We start from the raw sequence: 25,046 nt of genomic DNA on the forward strand, positions 1-25,046 counted from the left end.
GTGTTTAGTAAAAACAGATAAAATAATAATATATAATGAACAAATTGAGTGAAACTTTAGTTCCTTTAAGTTCCATTAAGTTATAATAAATAATAGTGGAATTAAAAATGATACATAACAGGACTGTGTACATATTGCCTAATGAATTACTTCCAAAGCGTTACGACGATGACGGGTAAATTTGTATATTCATCTATCCGAATATTTCTTTTTATTTAATATTTTTTGTAGTATTTTTCCAATATTGTATTAATTTACAGGTTTTTGCATCAGTTTAAGAATTTCACATTATTACTGTTATAGATTATCTATCATAGCAGTAGAGTTTTCTGCTACTGGAAATTAAATATTCGTTTTTTCCATTTTTTAATTCATTCTCGAAATCATTTTCTTTTATCAAAATTTCCCCAGGTTTCCCCAAAGCACGAGTACTACACCAAAACCACCACCAAGAAGTAATCGCGATCAGAAATCCAAGAGCCAAAGTCCCCCTGTCGAACCTATGGAAACCGTCGAAAGTCCTAAACCAAATATATGTTCACGATTAATGGGCAAATGCAAAGCAAAATGTTGTCCTTGTTGCACCAAGTCACCAGATGAAGAAGAAGAAAGGAAAGAAAGAGAGGAAGATGTAGTTACGGAGTCAGTAGAAAAGAAAAAATTGTGGCACAAAATGAATTGCTTTAAAAAGAAAATTCCGGAAGAAGATATTGAAATCGCTGCTGGGAAAGTGAGTAAACAATATTTATTTAGTTATTATTTATTATGCATATACTTATAAGTAGTTTTTCTTTTAATATGTATAATTTGTATATTATGACCAGGTATAGCTATAACATGAGCGCAATGTATGAAGAGGAAGTCCTAGTGAAAGTACAAATAATATGGCGCTATAATACTGTAATTTAGTAAATAATATATTATGTATATATGTTATTATATAGCTTTATGTGTAATACGGACTCCGTTGTTGTGCAGTTGACACGTTAAGTGATATGTTTGTATAAACGAAATATTTTTAATTTCAAAACATAGTTGGACATTTTTTTTATTAAAATATAGGTATACTTTCCCAGTTTCATTGGATAAAGTTTGATATTATTATTTTTTCAGGTTCATGTTGTGTTACGTATATAGGAGGGTTGCCTAGTCTTAAGATATTCCATTCTCCATGTTTTTAACTGTAGCGCGCTATTTGACGGAACTCAACGCCGTGTCTTGTTACCGAAGCGAGAAAATAAAAATATTTCATTTATCCGAGTGAGAATCGAACTCATGGACACCGTACCCTTATAATTTTTTTTTAACATAATATCATTTTTTTTCATCAGGGAACAACAATAGAATTCGAAACTGAAACGAAACGTAAACGTAAGCTCCGAGATGTGTTATGCGCGTGTTGTCGCAAACGTAAAGTGGCTGATATAGAACCTCCTCATCATGTTGAAGCTTCACCACCGGTGATGAGTGAAGACGTGGTGAAGGAGACCGGATGCTGTGGGAAGAAGAAGGAGATTGAAAGGCGGGACAGTATATTGAGTGATCAGGCGCCTACTACGTAAGTTGCTTGGAGTAACTGGCCTTGTAATAGGTGTCATTGATATATTTTTCTTTTAAGCTTTACTAAAATATTTATTTAGTTAGAGGTGTTACTTAATATGGAATCTGTGTATATTAAAAAAGAACAAGTGACGAATGATTACAATTTACACCAAGGAATCATTGAGTAATTCAAATAATATTCATAATTTATAAAGACCAAATAAGACTCTACGTGATTTAATATTAGGGGATTTTTTGTGTGAAACTAGGCAACACTGTTTTCATACTTGCAAAGGTAAATATTATACGATATATACATGTATAATATATCTTTCTGGAAAATATAGGAAATTTTAGTTTTTTTTTTTTTAATCCTCGTCTTTAGTTTTACATATGCGTATATAATACGCATAATACAATAAATATGTTGTATTGTCTAAAATAATAGGTAAAATCCATAAAAGATAAAATTCTTATCTCCTCTCATCATCAGCTGTTGTAACAATCGCTTCGGGCGCTGGATCCGTGGCGCGTGTCGGCGGCAGTCGGAGCAGTCGTCGAGCAGACGAACTAGCCTATTTTCAAAGAATAAGAGTCTCTCTCCTACTTTACCACCCGAGGTGAGTTAAAAGTAAAATATATTATGTAAATAATTGACTTCCAGACGAAGTGATTTTGTCCTCTCTGAATCTGTAACAATTTGTTTTAAAGCTTCGATTAAATTTTAGATACAAAATTTCGATGATAAATGGTTTATAAATTTATATAAAGAGAAATAATTAGTGTAATATAATACTAGATTTTATTCAATTCTTGGGTGATTTCTATATATTTTTTTCATTATCATCTGACTTGTTGGACAACAGGTAGAGTTAGGAGATTCATAATCGCTTTAATATATGGTATTGATATTATAATAATATGTAATTCCACAAAATATGACTTGATTACACTTAATATTAGTTCCGAAGAAAAACAAAACTTAGGTACTTGTAACGTCAGGATTCAAGAGCCTTGAAATGAAAAATACCCTCTCATTGCGTGTCGAAATCACACTGTGTGCACAAAAATATATATATATGTTTTTGTTATTTACTGCTAATGCTATTTTATTTATTTTTTGTTTAAAAAAATCATGCCGGATATATTTAAATATTTCTAAGATAATTAGAGGAGGAAGAAAATTTCTTCAAAGTATACTACACTACGATATTAAAGAAAAACTCTACATTTAAATACTTAACCAATGACCCTTTTAGCTTATTTACACTGACGAAAAATATTTTTTATAGACTTGGAAGTCCAAGTTGAGCACATATTTGATTATTGAGGAACCCGTCAAGTGGTTCAGAATAAAGTACACACAGATTCAAAATTCATTTCATTTTTTTATATTTTAATAAAGTTTTTTTATTGTAACGTAACGGTTTTGGATTCGACTCCTACTCAGAGGAATGAATTATTTCTTCGTCAACCCGACAAAGCTACTCTATACCAGGTTCCCTCTACCTACCCTGCTGTATGAGGAATACAATGTGAAACTAAAATAAAAAATAATTTTACATAACGTGGTTGCCGACGTTACTAAACACCTGCGGTACTTTACAAGTGACCCGCAATATCCTCGCCGCCGGCACGCGACACGTGACTCAAACGAAATGTGATTCAACTTATAATTTACTTAATCGCTAATAATAATTTATAATATGTACTTTTAGTATGTGAATAATACAACTAAGTTACATTTTATAGTCATTCTTCTTAGAAATCTAAGAATTGATGATGGTGATATTTTGTATATATAATTTGGCGCCCAATGTGTGACTTTACATTTCTTTTTTTTCTGAAGTGAGAACGAATGTGTTTAATAAGAATGAAGTGTCTTATCACTAAATTGTCTTCTCTTTGCCTGACCTAATACTACTATGTGTGAGTAATTTATATTTAAGTATATTTTTCCACTCAATGAAAAAAGTTCTGCCCGTGCTTCTTTATGTGGGAAAAAGCTAAAAAAACATATTTTTGCATTTCTTATACACTTAAAATATAATGTTATATATTAGATTGCATTATAGTAACATAGAAAAGCTAATAAATTAATTGTTCGCGTGGTAAATTGACCTTTTCTATGATTATATCTGAAACGTCTCATTAGAAATATACCTTTTAATTCCCTCAGTAAAAAATACAATAAAGCAATTCTATAGGATACGGTTACGGTCCTTTAAATATATTACAAATTAATTCATCAAACAAAACAAGCTCTAAAGGATGTCAATAAACTATAGACACGATAGTTGAGGAATCGTTTACTAATTTAGGGGGGATTTTTATATTTAAATAATTTCCTTTCTCTTGCCTCATGGAACAAAGAGGAGCATTAAGTTTATTTTCTAAACATACTAATATCTTTAAAATGAAGTAATATTTAAAAAATAAAGTAAATTATTGAACGTAATTTATATACGCCGTTGTAACAGAGCGTCCAACTATAATAGAGATGGTTGTGGTTTCGATTCCAATTCGGGAAAATAAAATATTAAATATTTTCATTACACTATGGTAACAAGTGAACAAGTCAAAGTGCGGCTTTCAGTTCCACCACCCAACACACAATGCCCATAAAATTCGGCTAAAAGTGGAAGGGAAGTATTTTATTGGGGGGGGCGGAGTATAAGGTAACCTCTGCGTAACCTGCAATGTGCCGAATACAGCACATTAAATGAGCACAGCAGCTGTAACGTCGTAATTAATGTATTCGCCTAACGTAACTAACGTAACGGTTACTTGCTATAAATATCAAAACTTTTTATAACAATAAGTCTTTGTACTGAAGGGATAATAGAAAAAAAAATCGATACCCACAGTGCACATGATTTGCTATTTCCAGTTAATTTTCTTTTAGTATTCTTAGTGCATTTCATCGATAAACACGTGCTGTGGTTTACCTTTTATATTAAAATTATTTAGAAGCTTTGCAGATGCAGAACCCAAAAATTGTTTTGACAAACGTTCAGAAACGTAATATTATTATAGAAGTTAGCGACAAGGTAGGACTTTAATTCTATTCTTCATATAAATAATATGTTGTAAGTTATAAGAAATACTCTGAAAGTCCTTTTTTCATTGTTGCCACATAATGTTAATTTTTCCGAATTTTTGACTCGGGAACAAACGTGACTTTGACTTTTTTTTTTCCAGGACACTCGTAAAAAGCTAGATCCATCTCTGATCGAGCACACGAGTGTGATGCGCGGCGCCATCCCAGTGCTGCCAGCGGCTTTAGCGTACTTCTGTCTGCTGTGTAACATTGTTGTTCCGGGACTTGGTGAGTAAAATTTTAGTCATTTGGTACTTGGAAAGTCATAGTTGGTGTGACAGACGTACTTCTATATTTAATTTAATTTATGTCTAAATTTAATTTTATTTCAATTAAAGTCATGATTTTTTATATTAAAATAAACTAAATAAAAAATTTTACTTCTCTTTCAGGGACGATCTTCAGCGGTATGTTTTGTCTATGCTTCGGAATCCCCCGCTTTGGTGTGCACGATGGAGCTAAACATCGGATAGGTAAAGAAGACTTATATATTTTTTTATTTTTAGCTTCACACTGTATACAGCAGGATAGACAGAGGGACTCACTTTCTTCGGACATATTTCTCGACAAGAAGATATTTCCATGCAACGCCTTGTGATTCAGGGAAAAGTTGAGGGTAGCAGGCCACGCGGTAGATCCCCCATGCGATGGACAGACCAAGTGAAGGCAGCCCTCGATGACCCTCTCTACGAGTGCAACAGGCAGACAGTCAATCGCGTAGAATGGCGTCGGACTGTGTGGCGCACCACCAACCTTTAAAAAAAAAAAAAAAAAAGACGACCACGACCGCTCTGTCAAGAGCGAAACGACAAAGAAGAAGAAGACAGAGGGAACTTGGAAACAGAGTGTTAAGACGCTACTGCTACTTTTCACATAATAGTCTAAATTATCCTAGTATTCAAATTCCGCGTAAGAATATCAATGAAGATCCAACCAACCAACATTGTTACTGTAACAAAACAAATGGTGGGTATTGGGTAACTCCACTCAGGAAAGAGAATTATGTACAAGACATAACAAGATAAGATATCTCAAATTTGACAAAGTAAATTTTAGTACTTTTTAAATGATTTTTTTTCTCATTGAAATTCTTAAACGGTTTCTAAAAGTAATATATAATATGATAAATATTTAAATTTATATAATTTTACAATTATTAATTTCAGGTTCTTTCATAATCAATCTCCTCGTGGGTGCCGGGCAGCTATTCACGGTCCTTTTCTGTCTTGTGGGGTGGGGCTGGTCCATTTGGTGGGGCGTTATTATGGTTAAGACATCACGTAAGTATAATTTCATTATTTTATATTTCTGGAGATGTCCCACATCATGCAAAATAAATTCATGACAAGGTGGATTTTTTCCGAATGAAGTAGGTAATGTTAGTATTTAAAATATTTCAATTTTACCCCGTCTTGTAAAATGAGAGACGACTATCTTACGACGACGATTGTCTGTGCTTGTACTGAGAGTGAAAAATAGATTTATTTCTACTTATAAATAACATTAAAATTTGGCACTTTTTAGCAATTTATTTTTTTTATTTTTTTGGAACAAAACACATAGTCTATATTATATTTAATAACTGTAGACAACAAATTCTATTTTCACCTAATATTTTACAGGCAAATACGCGAAACTGAAGGCTGAGGCGGCGGCGGAGGAAGCGGAAGCGCCTCCTGTCACCTCGAATAATCATACGCGCGCGTAACAATAATTTACTGATTCTTTATAAATATATTTATCTGTATGTATATAACAACCTCTAAGAGAAAAACGTAACGAATATAAGGTAAGGCATACGAAATGATAAGTAAGTAAATATTAACCTTTTAATCACAAAAATATTGGAACAATTTTAAATATATTGTAAATGGTAAAATATATTCTCAGTATTTTACATAAGCTTGGAATGAAAAGTAATAACTATTAGGATGAAAAATTATAAGCATTAGACTATTAGTAAGCCTCAGTAAACTTTTTTAAAAACTACATTGTCCTGTTATTGTACAGTATTTTTTGAAGTATTAATAAAATTAGATATCAAAATGAAAGATAATTTTAAAATTAAGCTGTAAAATTCTGCTGGTCAGAAATTTTCGAACGACACTGTGGTTTACTTCCATGAAAAGTTTTCCAATGATTCTTTGGTCCTTTTATAAATGTAGTATTTTAGAGTAATTTATGGCAACACTATACATAGAAAAATGTAATGTGTCCTTTGGAAAATGTATACTTGTACTTTTATTTGGTGTATAAATTACTACTACTATTAGCAAAATATTCTGCCAAAAAACTAAATTTACTTTTGAGTGTGCACTAACATTGTATTAAAAATAAATACGTACATAGTAATAATGTAAAAAGCGAACGTGATTTGTTTAGATAATAGTGTTGCCATAATCAAATTAAGCCCCAAGTGCTTTATAAAGTAAGATACTATTGTTTGTTGTTTTTATAAATCTAAATGTACATCTGAAAATCTCAATAAAATAGCAACCTTCAAATTATGAAGGAAAAATAAAAAAAAACAATAACCTTTGAAACGTTGCATATCAAAACATTATATAATTAATATAACAACACTATGAATTTACTTTTATATTTTTTAAATTAAGAATAAAATCTTGAGATTGAAATCTTATTAAAAAATATAATTCACATTTAATTACGCACCATTATATCCTTTTTTCAACGTAGAGATATATATAATATTACCTATACAATAGCAAATAAATTGAAATATAGTATTTTCTCTCCTCACACTTAATACACGTAGGAAATAGCGGTAAACGGAGTGTTTTACCTCTGTTTCCGTTTCCGCCTCTGCTTAATGCGAAAAATCTGATGAATTAACCAAAAAAAACTTAATTGAAATTCTATAATAAATAGCAGCAAAGCTATTTCAGATGTACATTTAGTTAGAAATGGTCACATTTGACCAAAATCTATGTAGAAACTATATATTACTCCAGTATCACTTAATACTGATATATATATAATAACATTTTGTATATTACCACGTTTATTATACTAATGATAATTAATATTTAAGCCCTCGTATGTTTTATACTGTAACTTGTAATGGAACTAACGTGTAGGACGTGAGTTCAAATCAGATTGTATAATGTTGTATAAACCAAACGTTAATACAATTTACTGACAGATATTTTCATGTTATTGAAAGTTTTAATTTATTGTGGAATGTTTAAATTTTTTTAAAGCAAAAATGGCCTTATTTTATGGACACTTCGAAGTTGGTATAAATAATATTGTCAAAGAATATAACTAATCATAATGAATCTCATGAAAATATTATAAATTGAGCTTTTCAAAAAAATAAAGGGAAATGAACAGTGGAATAGGTTGAGAACTGCTAGTTTAAGAATGTATACAAAGTTTATTTTGTCATTGGAAAACAATATTATACACATTATAGTTTTGCATTGTTAAGACACTCCACTCGCCATATTCCACCGAATTTTGGAGGCAATTAAGCAATTTACTTTATAGAAATTTATAAAAATAGTGCATTTTAAAAATGTAAAAAACAATAAAACAGTAAGCCGGAGTGATTTAACATTTGGTGCACTCTGCTTATCCGCAATGAGCAGGGAAACACCAAAGTTAAGAAAATCAAATTCCAAATAAAGTAATGCCATTATTGCTTGAAATTGTGAATTTAAAACTTCTTTAAAGGTTCTTCCAGTGTAATCTAAATAATTATTAAAACGCCTTTTATTGTATTTTTAAGTTTAATTTATACTATATATTAAACAGTTGCTTATAACAACAAATAATATAATCAATAAAACATTTTACACCTAATAATATTTTATTATTTATCAACTTTTACACATGTGACCTGTTTTGGTCGTACAATGTTTTTTCAGTGAAAAAAATTAAGCCTAAAAAACTCTACATAAAAAGATCAGTTCAAAACTATAATCAAGCCTAAAATGCGACGTCACTATTTCTTCTTTCTTCCCATAAATTATTATAATTCGATTTTTTTATTTCGTAGGGAATGGGATTGTTTTATGGGAACTGAGTGCCTTAACACTAGGTTCCTTCCCTCTCTGCCTACCCTGCTAGTCCACTAACTAATTAATAACAACATCTATCAAATTACACCTGCTCAAACATAAAAGTACAAAATAAAACCACATCATATGTTTAAAATGTCACTTTATTTCATTATTCATGTTACAATAGTTCATTATTAATAGCAGTATAATAATACGGTGAGTATAGACAACCATGCGATACTGTCCTAAATGTGATAACTACTTAGCTGATAGAATTTTCAATATTCGACTTAAAGAGAATATAAAAGAGAGATGTTTTTGGGACGGAGGGACCTAGTGTTTGCATTCTTGGATTCCTCCACACCGCACAAATATCGATGCATTTCATGTTAAGTTGCGAAACTCAACACTGCAAATTGTGAAAGGAAATAAAAGACTTCATTCGCCCTTAAAAGAATCGCACCGACAACCATCGTGTTTACAATTAGACACTGTGCCGCTGCCCCACGATGATCTCAATTATATAATAAATTGTACATACTACTATTAATAATAATAAAAGAAACTTTGAATAATCCACACATACCAGTGTATGAATATGTTAATTAAATAGGTACATCTAAAATGATATTTTAAAAAAATTATAGCAATTTAATTAAGTAGCAATCGTTTTCCGCAATTGACTATTTTTTTCTTCATTTCATATAATTTTTTCTTCTTATTACGAAAAACCCGTAAACACATTTACTAAAATAAACTGTTGTTTTAAAAACAAGTTGTAAGTCTATAACATTTAAAAATTTAAATGCTCATAAATAAAATCGAACATTGAAAATCCTAACACTTTAAGTGAATGAATACATATCATGTAATTTCTTCTACAAATAAAAAAAAATATTTAATACATTGCTATATTCTATTTATTTGATGAATAAACCTTAAATCCTAACTATAGCACATTTTTAACTGGAAAATTTTAACTGAGATCTAAAAATGTTGTAAACAGTTTGTTTAGTACTGTTGACAAGTCGTGGTCTCCCTAAAGTTACCTACATGGCGCGCAGCCATGTATCTTCTTTTTAATATTAGGAGTTTTATAACTTTTTATTCCTGAGCGTAATGCACAAAAGTTCAGAAAATCTAAAGGCGGCCACAACTCGTCGATCGTAGTGTAGTGATCAGACAAAACATTTTATACAAAAATTATACATTATATATTTTCACTTAAATATAAGCAAAATTATTTATTATATAGCTTTAGTTGATGATCATTTTAAATTGTTTTAGCGTTACAATATCGATTTAGATGAAAGTAAATATTTTATATGTATATATGCAATCATATACGTCAATAAAAAAATACAGCTACTAGAAAGCAAAAAATATTATTTTGCACATATTGCAGTGTAAATTTTATTTGCACAATTTAAATCAACATTACACAGTCTTTTCTGACATTTATAAATGTAAGTCTTGTAAAGCCAAACATTTTAATGAAAAAAAATTGTTATAAAGATAACTTTTTAATGAGATTTTGACATTTTAATATTAAAACAAGATGACAATATAAAAAATACGTTTATTTAAAAAAAATCAACGGCAACATTTTTAAAAGGTTTAAGCAAAATAAAATTGCACATAATTACGTTCCTTAGCACCTGATCAAATACCTTCTTTTTCAAACTATATTCAAAATAACAGAATGATAAATGTTGGGAATAAAACAGCGAAATTTTTTTTTTTTTTTGAGATAGAAACTTAAAAATTAGTTTATTATGCCAAATTACGGATCGATTATATATGACGCATATAAAAAATAGATATTATTTTATTTTCACAATTTTAATTTGAAAAAAAAAAGAGCTTGAATAAAATATATTTTTTGATTATCTGCTAATGTGTCACGACTACACACTTTATAATTCTAACTAAGAAATACCAAAAATACAATTTAAAATGTAATACACAAATTGTATTAATGTTTTTATTATTTCAGTCACAAAAAATCTATGAGTCGAAATGTATTAAAAAACAATTAACTGTCAAAAAAAATTAAGCAAAATTATTAACTTTTTAAATTGTCCAATAAAATAAAAAAAGCTAAAAAAATATATTTTATTTTTTGAATAAAAAAACACCCTTAAGGCAAGAGAATATCCTAACATAGCCACAATAAATATAATTAAAACTAAATCATGACTATTATTTACATTTTTTTTCGCTCTAAGTAAAAAAATACTTTTTGTACAAAAAAATTAAACTATGGCATTGTACTCGATTATCACCTTTAGATGGATTTAAATTGAAGTTTTATAGTTTATTATATCAAAATATTAAATAAAGTATTAATAAATAATTTTGCTCATTTGGTTAAGCAATGGTGTAGTTATATATTTTTTTAGTTAAATATGTCAATGTAGGCGGAAAGATTACTTACAAATTTTAAAAGCGTCTTCTGCATGTTTAAAAATACTTCATATGTTATATACCAAATGAGCGAAATATAAACGTCAAAAATATAAAAAAGTCACCTTAACAACATTAAAAAATAATTTGTCAATCAATTCTTAAAAAAGAGGTAAAATATAAATTTCATTAATAATTAATATACAAATATAATAAACTATAAAACCGCCCATTTGAAGAACGAAGAAAAAATTCTTTGGCGATTAGAACAAAATAAAAAAAATAAGCATTTGAGTTCTACACGTTTTTTAAACTAAAAAAAATAGCTTAAATAGGAAACAAAATCAAGTGTAGACCCATTCTGATTGTATATGAGTGATAGATCCATAAAATTAGTTATTTTAACTAACATTTAACTATTTAAAGTTATTAAATACTTATTTTTATTATAGGATTTTTGTATTGAGTATTCTGTCTTACAACAGTAAGGCCGTTGAAATGTTAAAAAATAGAAATTATTTATTAAGTCCATTTAAAAATGTTATATTGTTGTATCGCTCACATTACATATCGCTATCTCGCTCTTCACAGGTGTTGAAAATAATATACAGTGGGTAAAAAAAGTATTTGCACACCCTAATTTTTTGATGTTACATCTACAAAAAAACAGAATGCTTTTAGTTAATTATTGTATTTAATAGCTTAATCTATATATATTTCGAATTGGTTAATAAAATTTCTCAGAAAATAGAAATTAGAGAATGAGACGGTATAAACACATATTTTAAAGTCAAATAAGTATTTGCACACCAACCAGCTTGTAGGTATTTTGTAAAAAAAATCAATAATAAATGAAAGAAAAGACACTTAATATTTTGTGTGCATTCCGTTAGCATCAATGATGGCTTGCAATCTCCTTGGCATCGATACCAATAATTTTGACGTTGTTTAAATCGAGATTTGAGCCCATTTCTGCACCAAAGCACGCTTCAAATCATTTTTATTTAAAAATTTCATTTTCCTCAAATTTTTATCCAGCAGATGCAATAAATTTTCAATTGGGTGGATGTCTGGCGTTTATGGCGGAGTTTTCAGCATTCTACGGACATTGTACATCACCCACTCCTTAGGTTTTCATAGCTGTATGCTTATGATCATTGTCCTACTGAAAGTAGTATGTCTCATTTACGCCTAATTTCGATGCGCTGCAAGATAAAATATCGCGCAACACTTTACCGTAATCTATTTCTTTCATTATACCTTCGATAAAAGCCAAGTTTCCCACACCATTTGCTGTCACGCAGCCTCAAACCATCACAAGACCACCGCCGTGTTTGACTGTACTATGCACATGTTTTGCCTGAAGTTCAGTATTTGGCTTACGGCACCCAAATGTTTGTCTGTCCGTACCAAAAAGATAAAGTTTGCTTTCGTCGGAAAAAAATACAATTGTACCAAAATTCTAAAGGGATATTTAAGTATTCTTTCGCGAAAGTTAGTCTTTTTGCTATATTGGCCTCACTTATGAAAGAATTTTTCCTCGCTGTTCTGCTACGAAGACCACTATTACCCAGTACGTTTCTTACAGTTTGGGCACAGACAACCTTACCTGAACTTGACGCGATATCATTTGCTAAGCTTTGAGCGCTTGTAAATGGTTTATTTTGTACCGATTTTAAAATTTGTCGCCTTTCTCTCGTACTGAGCTTCTTCGGAAGAACGGACCTTTCCTTATTTTCAACACTACCCATTTCTTCTCGGTTTTTTATAATTTACTACACAGTCGAGTAATTTAACTTTAAATCTGACCCGATTTGGCGATAACTTCAACCTTCATTACGGAGTAAAATAATTTCTTCACGCGTCGATAACGACAGTTCAAATATTTTTCGGCATGTTAGCTTCAAGATTTTTTCTGAACACTAAACAAAACTCTCGATATTAGGATACGTTTCCTGATGTTCACATGTATACATACAATGTTCACATTTTACCTAAAGTGGCAAAATGTCGCGGGAATAACATTATATCTAGGGAATGGTTGGTGTGCAAATACTTATTTGACTTTAAAAAAGGTGTTTTTACCATCTAATTTTTTTATTTCTGTTTTCTAAGAATTTTTAATAATCAATTCTAAATATATATAGATTAAGCTATTAAATACAATAATTAACTGAAATCATTCTGTGTTTTTCTAGGTGTAACTTCAAAAAAATTAGGTGTGCAAATACTTTTTTTACCCACTGTACATATAGTTTTCCTCCAAACATAATTTTCTGTAGTCATTCTAATTCAGAAACATGTAAAGATAGAAATAATCGGTAAATTGTAAATCATATATTAAATACTTTTTATAACTAAAAGTACTTTAGACAAATAATAAGATCTTCGATTTTTATACATTTTAATTCAGTCAACTGACAGTCGCCATCTCAGTCTACCACCACCACGAACGTGTGACCAACACGAACTACTGAAAAATATTCGAAACGTCGGGTTTCCAAAAAAATTATAATTCTAAATACACGTAATTAATCCGTTAAAATCAAAACAAAGCCTTAGACAAAATCTAGAAAGTAATCCCTATTTCTGTATACATGGTCGTCGTACTTTTAGAGGTTGCGCACAAATTTCTACAATATAGTTTACTCTTTGCATCGATGTAGCAGAATGTACACAAATACGAGTAGGTATATTTACAAACAACATATTTTTGTAAGATTAAATGTTATGTCTTTTATTATATATTAAAAAAAATTTTTTTTGTTAACTCTATATCCTACAGATATATCATTTTTATTATTATAATAATATATGTTAGGTTGGGTTTATATCTAACCTGATATTATTTTTGTTCGCTTTCGATAAATTATCCATAAAAAAATGCCAAATGCCATTTTACTTGAAATTAAAGTTATTTCGCTGACTTTCAACACTGCGAAACTCGTCAGATAGAAATATATACTGTGCAACCTCAATATGTAAGAGCGAGACGGCACTATACAAATGTAGCGACAGCATAATAAATATTAAAAATATATTAATTTAATAACTAATGGACATCAACATCGTTACAAAGAGGTTGTATGCAGTTCGATTACGCGCAATAATTTAAATTAAGCTACATTATAATTAAGCGTTACGTTGTGAAATATTGTTTAGACTATTGTAAAATACAATTATTTTTTCTTTGTATCTCAACGTTTGATAAGTTACGCTGGATTTCGTCGTCGTCTGCTATGCTGTAAACAGAAATATATAAAACATTTAATTTTGTATTAAGACTCTTTGAAAAAATACACTATGTAGTTTAATAAAAAGTCTGTAGTGTTATCATTAGTTATCAAATAAAAAAATACTTACGCTTTTTCCTGTTCATCCATTTCTTGAACGAGTCTGTCCCTCTCGTTCACCGCTGACAATAATTCCTAAATTTAAAAAGAGAATATTTTTATTTTTATTCTATTATGAAAACCGATCTATTGAAGAGTAGCAAGATTTAATTTTTAAAGAATATTTATAATTATTTAACTCAATAGCGGCGCAAGGGCATAAAGTGTGCTGCAAAATCGACTGGTTGTGGGTTTTATCCTCACTCGAGGAAAAGAAATATTTATTTAAATTTATATTTTCATTTCTTCGCTCTGGTGTTGAGAGCAAAGCGTAGCGTTAAAATACGCCACTAATGCGTATAGAATTCAGCGGAAAGTGGGGAACGGAGTGTCTATAGACGACCTTCTGTACCTACCCTGCTGTGTGCGGGATACAGCGTGAAGATGATTAAATTTGATTTTTAATTATTTGAGGCTAATCGTTGTGCAAGGACATAAGATCAATTCAACTTCAGCTAGACTTACAATCACGCTTAACATTAAATAAATACAAAATATAATAAAAGTTAAACTTGCCATACAAATATTTAAAAGAAACGTCTTAGCTAACATATCAAATATAAATGAATATCGCCATCCCTATCCAAAAGACGCAAAAAGAAAGAGACAACTATACAAACTAACCTGTAGCAGTAATCTCTCTCTTCTCTTCTGGCCGGGTGTCTTTCTCCATTCCTCCACTCCGAGTGAGAGACGTAGCTCTCTCGCTAATAGTTCACATCTACGACTTAGGTCTTCTTCTTGTTCCCTAGAGAAAAGAAAAAAACATTTTCTCTTTATTCTACTATATATAATATTATAAGTGTTTGTGAGAGTGGATTTTGTTCCACTGTAACATTACATATCAAAATAAGACATAGACTACACAGACTTTTTTTGTAAACATTTAGTACAATTTTTTAATAATATATCAATATGTTTAAGCTAGCAACGCCGTGCTTGGTGTTAAGACACTCTCAATTGTCTATCTTCGACCAAATTCATCAACGTACGTCAATAATTGTATGAATGTCAGTAAATTAAGGCTTTCGTGGCGCCTTACTTTACTTATGTTACGACCTTAATTCTTCTCGGAGAAAAGATATGCTTCATATTTCATATCTAATAAGGCAAAACGCGGCGTTCAACGCCACTCGACATGCAATAATTCAAGAATTCGCCAGACTGCCTTAACATTAGGTTCCTCTATTTACCCTACTATGCCCGGGATATAGCGTGAAACTATAAAAAAATATATATACTTACAATATATTAAGTTGCATTTGACGTCGTAAAAGCGCATGTTTTTTATTAACTAAATTAAACCACTGGGACATTAGACGATTCTCCTCCTAGAAAAAAAAACATTTCAAAAGTTAAATAACATTTGTCCGTAGTAAAATTTATCTTACAACACAAGTTAATAAAACTACTTATTAATAACTATTCAATACTTACTAAAACAATATTCTAATAAAAAGCTTTTACATTGACAAAAATCAACAAAAAAAATCTAAGATAATTTATGAACTACTGTATAATACTAAAATTCATAAATTAACTAATTGTTATCATAATTAAGAGCATCCTGTGTAAAAAAGAGAACATTTTAGAATACCATATTGTTACGTGGAATTCGTATACAAGGTATTATTACATAACGCCATTTTATCTGAAAACATATTATTTTGTATATTTAAAGAAATTTTGTTTAAAAGACAACATAAACAGTTAACTAATGTATAAAAAGTTTTGCTAACGAACATAAAATATAACAAAAAATAAAAAAATGTAAAAACTATAAATGTTCCGCCAAGGCCGCAGTTATTTCGTCGATATTTATCCTTTTCTTTCACATACATATAATTATATTATTCTTATGTACACACTGTCTCAATGCCTCTATCTCACTCGCACATCTACCATATATCAATATTTTTTTGCCACCCACATACCCACACACCTTATTTCTACCTCGCCCTCACTTCAGTATTATCAGCAGCATAGTTAAATCTACTACTATCTATCTCTTTTTCACACATACAAACGCTGTATCTCTATCTCGTTCTTACCTCAGTATTATCAGCCGCATCGATAACTCTACGCAGTTGTTTCTCCAAGGCAGCAGCTTTTTCGTCGATAGCACTTTGTTCCTTTTCTAGCGCTTCAAGTTCACTCGCTATGTATGAACCCGTTTCACGCTCCTGAGAAAAAAAAATACATAGTATATAAAGATAATTATTTAATAGAACATATTATGTACAGGATTAAAGCACAGGGGCACAAACGTGTGACTGTAAAACGCGCCAGGTTGTGGGTCCGATCCGAGGAAATGAATTATTTTCCACTGTTCGCCCTGCTATGCGCAAGATACCAGCGTAAGGCTAAAAAGTAAAATATAGTATATAAATTAATCTTTAAATAGTATTGCGACAATAAGAACATAATTATTGCTTGTAAGTGCTCTTAGCGATAAGGCCGCCATTGTACATTGATCTTATGGGTGTGAAGTATATATTCAATTGTAAACGTTCAATCAAGTGTTATTATAATTATAACCAATTAAAGCAAGTTTAAGGTTTAAGTTAAATAACGTCGCTTTGTTAGCTACAGTAGATGAAAATTCCAAAGATGTGAGAGCGAAAGTTTTGGTTCTTATTGATATTTTTTGCTCTCACTAATTGACGGACTATCCATTTACTGAGGAAGGCTATGTATACACATTATATATACTATATATATTATTTATATATACTATATATTTGGTACCTGGTCATCATCAAGCAGGTTGTCTAATGCGTGCGGGGAGGCGGGACTGCGACTGCGCGACCTGCTCTCTGCACTGTGCACCTCTGAACATATACAAGTGTTAAATATGTTTTATTAATATAAAGTTATTATATTTATTCACAAATGACATAACAAAATGGGTAAAAAAAATACAAACATACAATAAGCTCGTATCAACATTATAAATAAACAAACATCTGAATATTATAAAACTAAAAAAATCATTTGGTTGCTAATCTCTGGGGCGCTAATGTCTGGAACTATTGGTTAGAATTGAAATGTTCTTTTTGTATTGGTATCTATCTAGATAAACTACGGACTATATTATATCATATTAATTGTTTTAATGAAACCAATTGTACTTGCGATCAAGGTTAGTCCCGAAGATATCAGCCAATTAAAAAAACATTTAAACATGTATTTTTATTTTATAACAATATAAACTGTGCATAAAACGGTAGTGAAAACTTTATGTTTCATAAATTAAAAAATCTGTTTCTTCTTACAGTACATTCATCGAATCGTGACCGCCTTAAAATTTCGTGCGCATTGTACACTCCGGAAGTAAATTTTCAAAAGTAAGAAATATTCTAATATGAACAGCTACAGTTAACTTCTTGGGGGCCATGACTTGTTGACCTTACTGTACATTATATGTTTGTGCTACAACGATTAGTCATGAATCTGCTATCATTAAAATTATATATAGTTATAGAAATGACTTCTCTTAAACTGACCTGATCTATCCGGGCTGGGTGCACTTTTCCTGGAACCAGGACTGGATGGTATCGATTCAGGTCTAGATATTAGACCTTCTAACTGCTCGACGCCACCTGCTGTTATTACAAGAAATATTAAATTATTGAAATATAAATATTTTTCTTAAATTAAGAATTTAATGAAATAATAAAAGTAACAGGTTTATAACAAAAAAAATGTTTATAGTATAATTTCTCCTTAAAAAGTAAACGAAACATTATTGCATGTACATTGTACTTTTTATCATTTACGTATATCTCGCGAAGGCCTACTTTGCGAGAACGGGAAAGTCATGGCTATCGAGCACACACCTGGTTTGCTTTGTTCTAGAAGTAGGATTTTATTATTAGAAAGTTATACTAGATATTATTATTAGATAGATTTTATTATTAGATAGTTACTATTTATTATTACCTGCAGCAAATTCTTCCATAACTGATTGTTTACTAATAATTTCTAAAGTCCCTCTGGTGCGAGATGGAGACAATGGAGATGTCGGACTGTCGGAAAAGAAAATATACAAATGCATATTATATATAGTTTTTATCTATGCAACTATACAGATAGATAAAACCATTAATTATTTATTGTCAATCAATTCAATCATTGATTGTCAATATTTTTTTAACAAAATTAATAATTCTGTCTGTCTCCCAAATTGATTAGTAGTTAAAACTAACATAATCTTGAAACGGACTAATGTGATTATGATATAACTTTTCCAAATTAACTAAATATTTTTAGAGTATATTTTCATGGTTACAATGAACAAATCATCTGCTACTAATAACTATTGACAAGCATTCTCTTCTATACTAAACTATAAAATAAAAATATATAATATTAATTAACTATTTCATTGAAAGCTATACAACCATATACATATATGTAAAATATTGTTTACCTGACGATGCCCGCTCTAGCATCTGCTATCAACTTTCTCGCTCTTTCTCTTAACATCGCTTGTCTCTCTTCTTCAGTTATTGCCTGCATAAGAAAAAAAATAGTTTATAGAAACTAACCAAACCGTGTATAAAATATAAGAAGATATATAAAATAAGCGTGATTTCTTTTATTATAATTATAAAATAAGTAACGAAATCAGTTCTTTACTTGAGATCTAAATAATATACTGTACATATCAAAACCTATCACAAAATAAGTGACAAGCGCTAATACATACAGAGTGTCTGGTAAAGAATCAATAATCCTGCATCACTTCATTGTAGACCTATTGGGCACGAAAACTATTTTTTTATAGCTTTATGTAGTATCCTGACAATAATAAGGAAGGCAGAGGAAACCTGGGAACCTAGTGTTAAAATATTTCGTTCCTATTAAGACCCTTCTGTTCCCCACTCTTCGCCGAATTCTGGAGGCATTTCTAGTTAAGTGGAGGTGGACGCCACAACCATTTTGTTTACAGTTGCACGCTTGTTGCCCTGCGCCTCAAGTAACCAAACACCAATTATATTTTGTGAAGTTTATTCTGAGTGTTCATTTTGATTTTTATATCTACAGAGACTCGTTTCAGAATTATCCATTTAAAACACACTGTATGTATTAAGAAAAAACTAATATAAAAACATAAATATACAAACAAAACATCTAATCACTAAAAACATAACTATAAAAAAACTTAGCAATAACCAAAAATAATAAAAGTATAAGAATTTCGATGTAGCATGACGCGAACGCATGGCTGAGTAGTAAGAGCGCTTAGCCGATTAACAAGAATTTTAACACTACGTTGAAATTTTTATACCGTTCCTGTATAAGTTTTTTTTTCTAAGAGGAATAAGTAAATATTAACAATTAAAAAATATATATTAAAAAATCACAAAAATACCACAAAACAATACCTTTTTAGGACTTCCGATATCATTCAATCCGTTCATTATATCGTTTTCACATTTTTTGTCCTTTTCTTTCGCTTCGCGTTTTGTCGCTTCGAGCAGCTGTCTCGCTCTCTCTTTTAATTCGTCGTGACGTGACAATAATTGCTGAGGTTTGATAAAGCGGAAAAGCACACCATTTTGTTTTTTGACACCATTTTGTATTATAACGCCGTTTTATTTTTAGCGTATTTTTTTATGACAGCATTTTGTTTGTGATCCCGTTTTGTTTTAAAGCATGCCATTTTGATTCACGAGGCCATATTGATGGAAAATGTCATGTTTATGAAATCATTTTGGTTTAAACGACGCCATTTTGGTTTAAAGCGCCCATTTGTTTTAATTCCAAACAGCGAAGCGCACACACATATGAAGCGTATGGAAAGAAATTATTTATATATTAGAATTTTATGAAAATTTATTATAATTATATTAGACAGTGAAATTAATATTTAATTCGACATTTTTAAGTGAAATTATAATTAAAAGTTTATAACTGTAAATTTATATGGAAGTATGTTGTTGTATATGTATATGCCTGTATGTACATGTTTGTGTAAATGAATAAATGACTTATGACACAAACTACAATTTAAAAAAATAATTCAGTAAACATTAGAGCATTATTACTTTTTATAAAACTATTTAAAGAAAACAATATTTAGTACGTTTACTTTCCTAAATCACTCAAAAACTAATTAACTAAAAAAACAACTAAAATCCACAAAAAACGTAACAAAAGCCACACTAATATAAATAAATTATTTACTTACCGGCGTAGGTTTTGGCAGTTCAACAGCTTTTTGTTTCTCATTGGAATTTGTTGTGTCTATGACGTTTAAGGGGTCGGCGGTAGCAGGTTGAATAACTGGTTTTGGTTCAGGTTTTACTGTAAATAAAAAAAAATACAAGTAGAAAATTTAAAAAACTAATTAAATACGTCGATATATACGAAAAGATTATTTACAAACTTCTATTGTATCTCCTGCAATATTTGAAAAAATATGTAAATATGTGGTTGTGGGTTCGATCCCCACTGGCGAAAATGAAAAAAATATTTAAATTTATAATCGCATTTCTTCGCTTTGTATCTAACCACATACGCAATGATTCCAGAACTCGGCGGAAAGTGGGGAACAGAGTGTCTTAACATTAGGTTCCCTCTGCCTACCCTGCTATGTGCGGGATGCAGCGTGAAGTTGATTTTTATATAAATATTGCACTATAACCAAACGGCACTATAACCAAAAAGAATTGTAGAGACAAAAAAAAGTTTAATTCTAACCAACTCCATTTCCAATTTCTTTCATATTATTAGCAGGCTCTTCTTCATCATCAGATCCGAATGGATCAGTCAGTTCCTTGCGAGTCATCAGTTTCTCTGGTCGAGCTGGGATTGGCTACAAGAAGAACAAAACACAAATTAATTTTTACTTCTTTAATGCAACAAAAAAAATGCAACTTAACGGTCTGGTGACCAGTGGCGTAGAGTTCCGCTACTACAATGCATCATTTGTAAGAGCTTGAAACTCATTTAATGTCATTTTCAACATTGTTTTATGAATATTGGTTTTCTTGAAAATTTTATTGCTTGTTTATAAAGTGAAATACTCTTTATTTATTGTACACTAAAAAAGGTACAATTTTAATGTTTCGAAACACTTGAGAGAATGATTGTTCAAATTATATTCGTTTCGCCTCACTGGCAGAAAATGATCAGAAAGAGGAAAACGGAGTGTCTTAACATCTTTTTGTTATATAAAAAATACTCAAAATACATACCTCAGTCTTAACATCAGTAAACCATTTAGCACTCGGTTTCTCCTCCTTTGGTGATAACATTTTACCCAAAATGCTTTTTGAAGATAGTAGCATATCTCTCACTTCCCTTATTGGTGGAGATTTTTCTTTTTCTGGGGATTTATCTTGAGATTTGTCTTGAGATCTCTCTTGGGACTGACGTGAATCTATTGAGCCTTGGGATCTGCGAGAAATTAAAAAAGGATTGAAGATGTTTATCTATTTTTTGTTATACCCCACCCAATAAAATATTGTACAGAATTTATTTTAAAATATATAATTTTGATGTAAGGCTATTTAGCCTTGTGATATGAGGATGTGTGGGATGGTTTTATTTTTTGTTTTTTTCCATTGTAAGGTCAACTTTATATTATTTTTAAAGATATTTTTTTATAAATTTTACGTATTACTTTCTATTTTATATTACATTGAGATTGACATGAGTCTGTTTAGGCCTTGGAATTTGGGGATAAGCTAGCCGTTTAATCCGGTTTATGAGTTTAATTTAAAATATCATATAGCATAGCATGTATAGAAATACTAACATCGGTCGGTTCCTCGATCGTCGCGCACTAACTTCTCGACTGAACAGTTCAGCGGGTAATGATTCGTCGGTATCATGTCTTCCTACTAAGTAAGAAGACTCTGTTTCGTCGTTTCCTGAGAATATAATACATGATTAATATAATCATTTTGACTCTTTCAATTAATTAAAGTCATATAAAAGACGAACTTGCTATATCTCGCGTAGAACGGAGTAAGAAGGGGGAATCTAGTACTAACACAGTGTGTTATCAAAGCTAACCGCCTAGTTATTAAGATAATGAGTGAATGCCGGGCTTGGTCTGCTAGTTAGGAAATTAGAACTATTTAAATACAATCACTCCACCGAATTAAAATCTAACCCACAACGTGACATCAAATACTGCCTTATTAATTATATTAAATAATTAATAATAATTTGTCAATAAATCAATATGTTATTAATAGTTATTATAATTATCAATTACCGAGTTGTTCCACTTGAAGTTCATTACCAGTGAAGTACGCTCTCAGTTGAAATAAGTATGTCATTATCTGAAAATATATAACAATATTTTATTAATATTTTATGAAATTGAAATGAAATATATAGTTTATATTTTTACTCACAGCAAGTTTATCCGGTACAGCGACCCTACAAACGTCGGCCGCGGTCAACACTTGCGCGATGCCGAGACGAGCGCTCGCCTCTAGCGCTGTGCGCACGTTACACTCGTGTGCTTCCGCTTGTAGGCCGGAGAAATCACTGGGAAATGGGAGAAAATATACACAATTACCCCTGAATATTGTAAAAAGGGACTAAAAAAGTTTTAGAAATATTTTATCTTTGTAGCTTCATGATGTATCCCACTTATAATGGATAAGCAAATAGAATCTATTGTTAACATACTCTGTTTTTCCGCAAGTTGTAAATGTTGTAAAGTGTTCGAAACATATGGTTTTTAAAAATGTATAACCCTAAATATGCGTTTAAAAGTTCCATTTAAAATATGTACAAATAGCGTAAATAAAATTTTTTTATAAAATATACGTACATAAGATCAGGTCGATAGTGATGAATTATAGCACAAAAGGCCAAACCAGAACGAAAACTAGACGAAAGATCTGTAACTCTACACGAAGGGTACTCCGCTGTCACCATACTACACCATTCTAGGAGATCTTGTACCTTGTTAAGCAGAAAAAAACATATTTAATGAATGGCTCGAAGAACCAACTATTCAATATAGTTGGTTCTTCGAGCCATTCATTTAATTTCCATGAAAACAAGTTATAGGTAATACTTGAAGAAAATAAAATAAAAAAAATCATGTAATATATAATTGAAAAGAATAAATAACCTAAATTTCGCGTTCAGGGAACAGCTTACCTTAAGTTATACTTAAATAATTCTGCACAAATTAAAAAAATAGTAAAAAAGGACTTACCGGTGTCTTATCCTTATCCAAAGGTTTCACTGGCAGTAACTTTTCCACATCAGCTACTGGCGTCTTATCATTATCCTCCTTTTCATTATCATTTGTGTCCAAACTTATATTATTTAAATTAGTCTTTAATTCTAAGGGCTTAAGGTTCCTTTTAGCAATAGTCTTTGGCTTGAATATTACTCCTTTCAAATTATCAACTTTATCTTCTACTTTTTCTGGAACAATCTTCGGAGTCGATGTAAACTTCGGGGTTTCGGATTTCATTGCTAATTTCGTCAAATTTGTCAAATATTCCGGTCTTGTTCTTGAAGTTATGGTCAAATCGTTGATTTTTAGATCATTCTCTATATTTTTGATTGCATTTGTAGGAGTTGTAGGAGTTGTGGACTCAGGGGTCATAGGGGCTGTGGGGGTTTGCGAGTTATCAAAATTGAGACTTTGTACACTATTTGGAGTGGCCGCTATGTCACTGTTTGTGAGACTTTGTGTCATCTCTTCCATTTGCTGTCTGAGATCTAACATCTGGAATGGAATTGTTGCTAAGTTTACATTTAATAACCGTAGTATCAATCAATTTAAAATATAATATTGCGATAAATTCTACTTAAGTAGTTTAAGTAATTAAAATATTATTAAGACTTTTATTTATCATTTTGCTTTCAGTTATTCGATATTTTTTAATAACTAAGATGCAATTTAGATATATCATATAAATAATAAATATTTCATAATATATGTCCTATTTCAGATCGACTGACCTGTCGCGTCGAACTATCGGACAACGTGTAGTCATCTTCATCGAGGTCCTCTAATACTGCTATGTCGGAGTTATTGTTGACAGATAATAAGGAGGCTAAAGACTGCATGTCTTCATCCCTATTAATTATAAACAAATAAAGGTAAGATCCAAAATGTATGGGAAATTAATGGATTTTTTGTTTTTACATTTATCCTTATCTAAAAAAACAATTGTTCTTTTCCAAGTGTGTAATAACATTTTAAAAAGGTAATACAACTCACGTAGCCTGCCCCTCCCTCAGCAGCACGCAGTGTAGAGTGAGCTGCAGCTTGGCGCCGCGCAGCTTGCGCGAGGTGGGCTCCAGCTGCAGCTGCAGCGCGCGCTGTGCGGGCGCCAGCGACGCGTGCCGACGTAGGTTAACGCTGCATGACGCTAGCTTACGGCGTTTACCCGTGTAGGAGACCTGTATTGTGTTTTTGTATGTATAGATCGAAATCATAATAGGTACTATTCAATTAAGCTTTTACAAGCACTTTCAAATCAAAGAATGAATACGAGACCTAGTGAATCACCAAATAGATATACGAGCCAACCACGATTCTTCTATATATAATATAGTTTATTAACAAGCAAAAACGCAAAACAATAA

At 30.8% G+C, this 25,046-nt stretch overlaps 2 protein-coding genes across 3 annotated transcripts in view; one reads left to right on the plus strand and one right to left on the minus strand.

Annotated features, from left to right (window-relative positions):
• The window catches only part of stum (mechanosensory transduction mediator stumble), a 34,599-nt gene extending 26,132 nt beyond the window's left edge, over positions 1-8,467 (plus strand). Inside the window, exons 4-10 of the mRNA XM_085191595.1 lie at positions 412-730; positions 1,332-1,558; positions 2,036-2,162; positions 4,744-4,870; positions 5,035-5,115; positions 5,809-5,922; positions 6,265-8,467. Coding sequence (XP_085047721.1) covers positions 412-730; positions 1,332-1,558; positions 2,036-2,162; positions 4,744-4,870; positions 5,035-5,115; positions 5,809-5,922; positions 6,265-6,350 — 1,081 coding nt within the window. The 3' untranslated portion in view covers positions 6,351-8,467. The remainder of the gene's footprint in view (positions 1-411; positions 731-1,331; positions 1,559-2,035; positions 2,163-4,743; positions 4,871-5,034; positions 5,116-5,808; positions 5,923-6,264) is intronic.
• A 343-nt stretch (positions 8,468-8,810) lies between these two features.
• Positions 8,811-25,046, minus strand: part of Ehbp1 (Eps15 homology domain containing protein-binding protein 1) — a 28,627-nt gene continuing 12,391 nt past the window's right edge. The window contains exons 5-24 of one of the 2 annotated variants that reach the window (XM_085191628.1): positions 24,679-24,860; positions 24,417-24,534; positions 23,659-24,180; positions 23,266-23,399; positions 22,841-22,976; positions 22,699-22,765; positions 22,234-22,348; positions 21,671-21,872; positions 21,174-21,288; positions 20,662-20,777; positions 19,856-19,996; positions 18,898-18,980; positions 18,408-18,493; positions 17,972-18,070; positions 17,214-17,296; positions 16,517-16,648; positions 15,711-15,796; positions 15,090-15,213; positions 14,437-14,501; positions 8,811-14,315 (exon numbers count right to left, since the gene is read on the minus strand). In XM_085191628.1, coding sequence (XP_085047754.1) covers positions 14,237-14,315; positions 14,437-14,501; positions 15,090-15,213; positions 15,711-15,796; positions 16,517-16,648; positions 17,214-17,296; positions 17,972-18,070; positions 18,408-18,493; positions 18,898-18,980; positions 19,856-19,996; positions 20,662-20,777; positions 21,174-21,288; positions 21,671-21,872; positions 22,234-22,348; positions 22,699-22,765; positions 22,841-22,976; positions 23,266-23,399; positions 23,659-24,180; positions 24,417-24,534; positions 24,679-24,860 — 2,685 coding nt within the window. In that variant the 3' untranslated portion in view covers positions 8,811-14,236. The remainder of the gene's footprint in view (positions 14,316-14,436; positions 14,502-15,089; positions 15,214-15,710; positions 15,797-16,516; positions 16,649-17,213; positions 17,297-17,971; positions 18,071-18,407; positions 18,494-18,897; positions 18,981-19,855; positions 19,997-20,661; positions 20,778-21,173; positions 21,289-21,670; positions 21,873-22,233; positions 22,349-22,698; positions 22,766-22,840; positions 22,977-23,265; positions 23,400-23,658; positions 24,181-24,416; positions 24,535-24,678; positions 24,861-25,046) is intronic. The other variant, XM_085191638.1, reaches the window with a different exon arrangement.

This window comes from Heliconius melpomene, chromosome 1 (assembly GCF_056956725.1).
Source record: "Heliconius melpomene rosina isolate 202511_hmr_F chromosome 1, ASM5695672v1, whole genome shotgun sequence".
Taxonomy (NCBI): domain Eukaryota; kingdom Metazoa; phylum Arthropoda; class Insecta; order Lepidoptera; family Nymphalidae; genus Heliconius; species Heliconius melpomene.